This window comes from Silene latifolia, chromosome 10 (genome assembly GCF_048544455.1).
Source record: "Silene latifolia isolate original U9 population chromosome 10, ASM4854445v1, whole genome shotgun sequence".
In the NCBI taxonomy this organism is placed as follows: Eukaryota; Viridiplantae; Streptophyta; class Magnoliopsida; order Caryophyllales; family Caryophyllaceae; genus Silene; species Silene latifolia.
The window spans coordinates 21,813,463-21,823,007 of record NC_133535.1 but is presented as its reverse complement, the minus strand read 5'-3'; the positions used below and the strand labels follow the sequence as shown (position 1 = coordinate 21,823,007).

The 9,545-nt window shown below is 38.9% G+C and overlaps 1 protein-coding gene across 1 annotated transcript; it reads right to left on the bottom strand.

Annotated features, from left to right (window-relative positions):
* Nucleotides 1-2,561: 2,561 nt before the first annotated feature.
* Nucleotides 2,562-8,217, bottom strand: LOC141605343 (histidine--tRNA ligase, cytoplasmic-like). The gene is made up of 7 exons (XM_074424061.1): nucleotides 6,737-8,217; nucleotides 5,856-6,035; nucleotides 5,077-5,334; nucleotides 4,668-4,802; nucleotides 4,018-4,299; nucleotides 3,225-3,365; nucleotides 2,562-2,995 (listed from the first exon to the last, which is right to left on the bottom strand). The coding sequence occupies exons 1-7, from the start codon at nucleotides 8,075-8,077 to the stop codon at nucleotides 2,690-2,692; spliced, it is 2,643 nt and encodes an 880-aa protein (XP_074280162.1). The 5' UTR covers nucleotides 8,078-8,217; the 3' UTR covers nucleotides 2,562-2,689.
* Between the last annotated feature and the right edge of the window lie 1,328 nt (nucleotides 8,218-9,545).

Below are 9,545 nucleotides of genomic sequence, written 5' to 3'. Positions count from 1 at the left end.
TACGTTAAAACCAACATGTCTTAAAAGCTACAAATTTCCAAATTACAAACTCAATTTTAAATACAATTGGTCTCCCTTGTGACGGGTTACCATTTGTGACGGATATTTTGTGAGATAAAATGGTAACAAAATGGGTTAGTGGAGAAAGGGGACCACATGAATAGTGTTGTAGAGAGAGAAAAAGTGGGTACATTGTGAGGTAAAATGGTATCCGTCTTCAACTTGTGACGGATATGTCATGTCTTCAATGAGAATTTGTGTTTTAAATAAGCTTTCAAGTCTTACAAAATTAAATAAAAAGTACACAAATTCTCATTATAGACGGACACTATCCGTCTATACGTATAAACGGATACCATTTTCCCTCACAAAATACTCATTTGCCATAAAGTGGGAAGCACATGGGGGTGCTCCACCTTGTCCCCCCCTACCCATTTTATTAGAGGTCTTTACCCGTCTGTTCGCCCCACCCGTCTATACCAAGACCTATTGTAAAAAGTATCAAAGGTTCCAAATTACAAACCCAAATTCGAGTCTTACAATACTGTTCACCATAGTCATCAAACCGAATATTTTCCGCAAAATATATTAACATTAAAAGGCACCAGAAATAAGTTAGACAAACAATACTCACCAAAAGCTAAAAAAAGGGAGTTCACGGATCATCATTTGCACCATTGTAATTATTCATTAAATTTCTTTCAATAAGTGGGAATAACAACTCAGTTATTCGCTTCCGAAAATTATTCCTAAATCAAACAAACCCTAGCTTCCGAAAAATCAACAATCTCCAAATTTAAAACCCCCAAATTTAATAACAACAATAATAATCATCATAACGATTGATTTTGATTAATCTGATTATTTAGAAACTTATTATTTATGTATAATATATATAGTGATTAATATAGAAATAAAATATAGATTGAGAAATTAGGAAAAAAAATGAAAAAGCGAGCTACGTGGCGAGAAGAGGCTGACGGCAGGGAAGGGGAGGCTCATGGCGGCCGCATTGAGGCGAGGGGAGGCAGGAAGGCGTCGCAATGCAAGAGAAAAAAGGGGATAAGTGAGATGTAAGAGGAAAATGGAAAAGTGAGATGTCCAGATAAATGATAAAGTGAGATTTTGATTTCAAAGCTGCTTATTTGGTGTGTCCAGCGGACACGGGCCGTGTCCAACCATGTTGGACCGTGTCCGACACGTTTTCTTTTAACATAAAAACCGGGGACACGGTTCAAGGCGTGTCCAGAACGTTTTCAGGCGTGTCCTACGAGTGTCGGTGTCCGACACGGGAACGCTCAAAACTAGGCGTGTCCGTGCAACCTAGGTCACAGCTATGCTATGGTCCAAAACATATTGCTAATGTAAAGCACAAACAGCAAAACTTGGGAGTAAAAGAAAAGGTGAGGTCCAAACATAAGGTTCTATGTCCATTACACATTTGAAGGGACAAGGCATAGAAGTTTGATGGCTTTTACATTTCGGATGGAGGAAGTCGAAGAAAAAGAAAGGCCAAACGGAGAGCAGTAATTTCATCTATTTGGTTAATAAATGGATTTCAAGTGATTTGAATACAAGATAAAATACATCTCTCAACTTCCCTCTCACGAGATAAAATAAATTCCCTCAACTCCCTTCCCTTTCAGTCTTTCACCCGCATTTGTATCCCTACATACTCTGTGTTTTGAGAATAAGGTTTAGGATGCGATGAATCATGAAAGTAGTGTGTGTATTAAGTAGGTGGTAGGTGGTACGTGGATACCAAATTTTACAGAAAAAGGATTAAAGATCTCGAGGTAGACTCATACTTGTAGTTTTTGAAAGATATATACATTTTTTTCCGAAAGATATTACCATTTATAAATATAGTTTTTGAGCAATATTATATTTTTTTAGTGTAATGTTTTAGTAAATGTAGTCAAAAACTTTATACTAAAGCAAAACTCAAAAACTTTAAAATAAAACTCAGAAAATAAACAATAAGAAGTACTACCTCAGATGTATAGTCTATGAAGTGCAAATTTTATAGATGCTACCGGGCAGATAGCGTAAAAATCAACTAAGAAACAGTTATGCACAAAGCAAATTGTTGGACGCATGATGACTCAATCAGCCATCAAATCCTTTCTAACAGCTTATAGCATTTAAGGTGGTTGGCTAATCAAGTGACCAGACTGGCAGATCATCTGACTTTCTAATTTGATATCGGATACCTGTATACTGGCTCACAAACGCACTAGAAGGGCTACTCCGTTGAATCAATTGTATAATTAAACTACTCAGTAGGAAATGCATTGGAAACTAAATGTCAAGATGATCAGTTGGCTATTAATTATGTCGGACTCATTAGATTTTGATATCGGATAAAAAGTGGGTGCCGATCAGAAACGTTTAAGAGGGTTTCGAGTTAAATTGTTCTATTTTGCATCTTGTTTTACTTTTGTTTTCTTAGATCTTTCTTCATTTGGCTACTGCTCCTAGTGATCCGGTACTGTTTTCCCAGTTCTGACTTAAAAATAAAATTGGAAAAAAGAGAGATGGGGGGTTAACAAATCAAGGTATTTAACGAAATTTCTGATCCAATAATGTTGTATGAAACAGAACAAACATGCTAATCTCAGATTCCCAGCTCTACAGAACTGTGCCTTAAAGAGGAGTATACAAAAAACTTACAGGTCGAAAACATGTTTCAGGAAGAATTCTTTAGACGGTTAAGAAGCTCTTGGACCATTGTATCTCTAGGAATGGAATCCTCAACCTTGGTTTTTACATCTCTTACTTTTACAATCCCTGCATTCAATTCCCGATCACCGACCATCACTGCAAAAGGAATTCCTGATGCTTCGGCACGCTCAAAGATCTTCACAACCTTTTTAACAATCGTGTATTCTGCTTTGATTTTGGCACTCCATAGCTCATTAACCAATTCAGCAGCTAAAGTCAAGTCATCCCCCATTACACCAACCAAAACCTCGGTTTCATTTGCTCGAATAACCTGCAATATGTGGTGACGTATTACACTAGTCAGTCACAACTCACAACTCACAAAATTTTCTAAAATATTGAACGACATAAATGCTTAGGTTTTTAGGTTTTTAAAAATCCTAGTGTAAATTCATTTTACAAAATACTTTCTGCAGCCTTACACAATAATGAAATTAAAAAACGAATGGACTAAATAACCAAATACTGAGTAGCAATCAACTATCAATTCTTATCATCACCTGATTTTGATCCTTCTGATTTTGTTCCATTATAGCAAATACACGTTCAATTCCCAGGCTGACGCCAACTGCAGGAACGTGCTTAGACCCAAACATCCCAATGAGATTGTCATAGCGCCCACCTGCAGCAATTGAACCAACCTGCAGTAACAAATTTTCATAAATCACCTTGATTGTGTACGAGGAAATTGGAATATCATGCATAATATATGGGAAAGCAATTGAGCACACAAAATCCACTGCTCTCAAACAAATGCCACAGACATTATAAAAAGTTTACAATTTCAGATAAAACTGACTAAAACAACTGCATTAATTAGATTCCCTGTAGGATTCTTATATCAATGAAGCAGTAGGGTGGAAAGACCCCCTTTGGGATTATAAAGGTAACGATATGAGAGCCTCCTCCCAATTGTGTGGATTACATTTAACAGCACTCATGCTGCCATGAGAGACTATGAGAGGAAGCCTTGCTAAATGCCAACGGACTGGGATAATGGTGAAATATGGTCATGGGAAACTCAGGTGTATCTCATGTCCACATACCAGAAGCTTTAGAAGCACAATATGGTAGTCTTAGCTAGTTTTCATTCTAAAAGAAAAACAGATACAAGTATCATGAGTTCATCAGAACAAAACTTATCCTGGGTGATTGGAGTTTTGTAGCAGATAGTTGAAAATTAAAAGCAAAGTAATAATAGGTATATCATATACGTGTGTCAGATACCCACGAACAAGACGTAGAATGAGAGTCTGTAACTTAGATACAGAAAATAAAAAGTTTCATGATCACCTGGGTGGTTCCTTTGAAGACGGCTTCATAAATCACCCCAGTATAATAATCAAGACCTCTTGCAAGACTCAAATCAAAAACTATATTATCAATGCCTTTTGCCTTCTCCAAAGCTTTGAACAAAATCTCTAACTCACTCAGGGCAAGTGCCGATCCTTCATGTTTCAGAAATTCACTGCCTTCTTGTTTGAGTTTTGCTAGAAGCTCTAGAGGTGATCCCCTATCTTTCACAAAACTGCCAATCCTATCAGCTATCTCAGCAGTTAAACCCTTTTCTTCCACCTGCAATATATTAAAAGCTCAATCAAGAAAATAATACTTCTTGCAAGAAAGCTCAATAGAAGACAAACTGAATAAAGTGTACAACAAAAGATATTGTAACCAAATAGCTCTTCAAAGAATAAGGGAAAGAAAAGATATCCATATGGAAACTAACAGCGTACAGTCCAAATAAGAAATAAGGGACAATTTTGGAAAGAATGAAAAGAAAGGGCCTTGGCCCTTGGGGATCGACAACAAAACCATTCATTACAAATGAGACAGTACAGTTTAACTGTTTAACACTGACATGAAAAAGAAAAGAATAACTTGCCTATAATTGGATCCATTTGGCAAATAAAAACTAACCAAGGCGAAAAAAGAAATCTCACCATCTCCTTTTTCACTTGGTCAAATGACTGCTTGTCTAGCTTGTCAATGCTAGAGCAGATAGTTCTAAACTTTTCAGGAGGAACACCACAAATATCTAACATCCCATCCAGCAACTTGCGATGATTCAGCTTTACCTGAAGCCATATTTTGAGGGGGTCATCAGATAATAAACATTCACACATGATTTATATTGATAGACTATGATTCTATGAAGTATGCTATCAGTGTTGCCACCATTTCATGAGACATGGATTTGATAAGATTGGCATTGAAAATTAAGGGACATGAGAAATGACAAAAGTATATGCATGAGCACGTACCATCGTCGCAAACTTAAATAATGTTTTCATGGTAAAAACAAAATGAATAACTTTAAAAGAGAATAATCAACATTTTAAACATACATACCTCATAGCTACCAATGTTCAATTCATCGAGAAGCTCTGTCAAAATCTTGATCACCTCAAAGTCAGGCCCCATCTTCTCATATTGGCCAGCAATGTCAAAATCACACTGATAAAATTCCCTATATCTTCCCTTGGATGGGTTGTCCCTCCTGTAAACTTTAGCAATTTGGTATCTTTTGAATGATGTAAGACTGTTCATTGCCACATATCGAGCAAATGGAACTGTCAAGTCATATCGCAGAGAGCAGAGCTCCCCACCCTGCAAAAAATATTATATAAATTTTATATAATCATCCCAGAACATAAGAACACATGGAACTAGTAAAAGAGAAACATATATCATATAGGAAAAAAATTAAAGGGTTCAGAGAAGTATTGTTGCCACTTGCCCATAAACAATTAGAACTCACTATTATAAACAACGAGGAAAAAAACACCTAAGATGGTAACTTTAAGTCAGATTTCATTTAGTGCTTGAACTTTGTGCTCAAACTTAGCTGACACGCAGCCGTTAAAATAAACAAGATGAGCTAAATGATGACATATTACACTCCACCATGTGAAGCTACACTTTCGTGTTGTGAGACCATCAGCGCTAATTGATAGCATACCAACAAAAGCACCGTTGCTTCAAACACTCGATGAAATAAATAATGAGTTGAGCCTGATGGTAATGCTTGACCATCAAAACAAGAAACAAAGCAGCTAGTATATAACCAGAATCAGACAACAAAAAATTAAAGATAAGAGGAGGACAAAAAATAGGCAAGGTAGCAGTACCTGATCAGCTAAATCATATATTAGCTTTGAATCCTCTCCATATTTTCCCATCAAAGTCTCCCTTAATTCAAAAACAGGAGTATCTAGAGCCATTGCTCCATGCCGCTTGAAAACTTCAGTTATTATAGAAAAGGCCCTTTCCCGCACAGTCATCTGTTCTTTGGCAAAATCACGTGTACCCTGGTACGCACGGAATAGTCAGATTCACAGAATCGTTCATTACATTTAAAATTTAAAATTGGCGTCACATTGGGCACAAAGAGACACGAAGCTATGACGAATGGAAAATGGAAACTGCTCGACAATAACAAATACTATAACAACCTCGCATACAACGCTTCAAACAAATACACTGCCCCACAAAAATACAGCAACAGCCTATTCTAAAGAAAGTTCTATATTTAGGGCAACTCGAAAGTTTAGCAAATAAATAAGAACCATTAGATTACACATCCTCGAAACAAAGGAGACATTATCTGATTTAATTTCAAATGCTATCTCATTAGCAACTCGTGGTGTAAGACATGAAGACTTAGCCCTCATTTCAGGGGTCAAAACTGTACTCCCTCCATTCCCCAATAGCCTATGTGTATCTCCCACAAAGGATACAGTCCACCTCGGCTGCAAATTAGCTATTGCACCACACCTCCATATTCTATCAGAACTCACAAAACTACACGGAAACAAAAGTAGTACAAAACTACTTGGAAACAAAAAGTAGACTCGCCCACAACTATTTGGCTGTTTTGACTAATTAACTACGAGTATCAGATTTTTTTGGCCAACAAGATAGCAAATCTTGAAAAAAAAAGGCATAACATGCATAAATGCATTGACCTGACCACAACAACAAATATCATACGACTAGAGAAAGGGATCACCTTTGCAAGCTTTGGAAGTCTTCTGCTTTCATTGCTTTCCACAATTTCTTTGATCTTCTCCAGGAAATCATTGACGGCAAGAACTTTGAGGTCCAACATGGAGTGAATCTCCTCAGCTAACTTTTGTAAAGCAACAGACTCATCAACGTGATCGACATAACCACCCGGCAATCTATCTTTAATAAGCTGCAGCACAACTGCAGTACCCTTTCCCAAAACCTTTCTCCTCTTCTCACTCTTCTTATCTGCTTTCTTATCACCTCCATCAGGCACGCCACCCTTCTTTCTTTCAAGCAAATCACTACCCTCAAGTGACACAACAGCTGACACCAACTCCCACAAAACCACACTCTTCACCAAGCAAAAAAGCGTATTAACGTTATGCACCAATTCATCATATTCCTCCTCAAAAGCTGCATCCGAGGTGAGCTTAAAAGCATCTCTTAGACACTTAACACTAGGACACTTCTCATCAGTTAATTGCTTCAAACTCGATCTGAGACCCTCACTACCAATAGAGTCAATGTTCATTCCCATCCGAACTAAGCTAACCTCGCCCAAATTCCTCAGTGCACCCGCCAAGCACGACAATACCGCCCCCCACGCTTTCAAAAACCCAGTAGTCCCACTTCCAATCTTAACCCCGCTATTTAACCCGACCCTTACCCTCGAATGCACTGCCCTCGCCACCTCCCTCAAACTCCCGTAAACCTCTGGAATACTCGACACCGCCTCAATCTCAACCTTACCAGTCAATTTAGACCCATTAAGCAAAACCTTCAAATCACCAGCAACCCCAGCTTCATCCTTCAAACACTTTCCATCTCCAGAATCCACCAAATTAAAAGCCGAAACCTTCGCATTCACCGCCTCACACGACAATGCCGCAACCACTTCGGCCACAGTCGACAAAGTTGACACTCCGTAATCTAACAAAGCACATATACCATCTAACGGACCAACCGACAAACAACTGTCTAAAATCTCCTTTTGTTCTTCAGTAACATCAAATGAACCAACAACTACCTTACGCGAGCATGAATTTAGGGTTTCCGTGATTAAATTCAAGATCTCAACTTTAATTGACGAACATGAATGTAACAGCTTGATTAAAAACACAGCAAGTGAGGCTCTAGATTCTTCTAAAGTTAGGTTTTCCAGAAATGAAATCTGATAATCGGTCGTCGAAGATGATGATGGTGGCGATGATAGTTTGTCGAGGAGGGAAGAATCAATACGTACCTGAACAAGGTTGTTGGCGAGTGAGAAAATAGAGGTAGAGGAGAGAGAAGAACCTTTACCTCCGATATTAATGGAGGTCAATTGAGATTTTTCCGCCATTGTTAACGGAGATGAGAAATGAGGTTAATTTTGGCGGCAAATGGGGTTTTAGGGAATTAGGGTTCTACAGTGACGAAGATATGTTGTCGGAGAAAAAATGCAAAAAAATCAGTGTGGATTTGTGCTTGCTTGTTACGCCTACAGTCGGCCTACTTGTCTAGTGGACATCTAACGTGGATTTTTTTTTTTTTTTTTTTTTTTTGACGGTGAGAAAAGAAGCATTTACATAATGTTAGAGCATACTAAGCCCTTAATACATTCGTAATTTAACTTCACAACAGATCTAACAACTAACAGCAGAGAAAGATAATGTCGGATAGAATAATCAGGTTGGTGGAGTACGAAATAGAAGTTGCAGTCATCGTTGTCAACATCTTGCACACAACTAGCATCTTCAGAATGTCGTCAACACGTGAGTTGCGGAGAGGCAAGGACCAGGTGTACTTACGCCACAAGAGCGTAGAAAGGAAAGGTGGATTGTAGACCATTGCAACGGCCTACATCCGATGGAGAATGAACTCCTACACCTTGGTGATGGAACTCTGCAGTCACACATTCGGCAACGAACCAAAACATATACAGCGAGCAGAAAGACCATATCAAAAGACGCCCGTGAACCAATCTTCTTCCCATTTTTTCGTTATTAGGTCTTCTAAGATACTGTCTTTTAATTGACAAAAAAATGATCTCTTAATAATTTAGTGAGAAACCGTCTCTCCGAAGCTTTAAATGTAGTATTGTGCAAACCATTTCGCATGGAAAATGATTTGGCGACACCGGGTGTTACTCAAAGTGAGCGACACCCGGGGTATTATTGTAATTTACATATTGTTCCGAGTATGAATTCCGGAGTAGGTTTGTTTACCACGCTAGCTTTGTCGAATAATGCCTCTTCTAGCCTTGATTGCTCTCCTCGGCCTCTCCTGCAACAATGAGTAAACTGAGGGCTTGGCTTTGTGCCAAGCGTACTCACTCCGACGCTCAAGTCAGTGAACTTATTGTGATTAAGTAGTATGTTGCTTGATGGCGTGTATTGTAGAGAGATGAGAGAGATAATACCAATTTAAGTGGTTCTTAGGTTAGATTCTGGATCCCCTTCTCAATGAGAGAGGTGGAGTATTTATAGACTTTCACCTTTTGTCACGTAGTGGCCAAGTGGCCAAGTGGCTAGCAGGTGGAAAGACTGATCTGACCTCGGCCGAGGGACCCCCGTCGGCCGAAGGGCCCGATTGACTCCATGCCGAGGGGTCTTGGATATGAGTACGCGGATGTGTCTCCTACCGGCTAGTTAGCAAAGCCAGAGACGGGTGTGATCGGCCGATAGGCCGTAACGGATATCTTTGTTTAAAGTTGTTGATCGGGTGTGGATATCTTTGACCTCGCTCAATATGTTGACTTGGTCGGCGGGTGCGAATATGCCCCATCAATTTGCCCCAGCCGTAGTCTATGCCGTGGTATGGGCTCCGAT

Excerpts from the sequence above, each read along its gene's own strand:
- LOC141605343 (XM_074424061.1), bottom strand. The coding sequence starts at position 8,077 with ATGGCGGAAAAATCTCAATTGACCTCCATTAATATCGGAGGTAAAGGT. Across the intron at positions 5,335-5,855 it reads TATATGATTTAGCTGATCAG|GGTGGGGAGCTCTGCTCTCT; the intron begins GTACTGCTACCT and ends TATTTTTTGCAG. Across the intron at positions 3,366-4,017 it reads TCTTCAAAGGAACCACCCAG|GTTGGTTCAATTGCTGCAGG; the intron begins GTGATCATGAAA and ends TTGTTACTGCAG.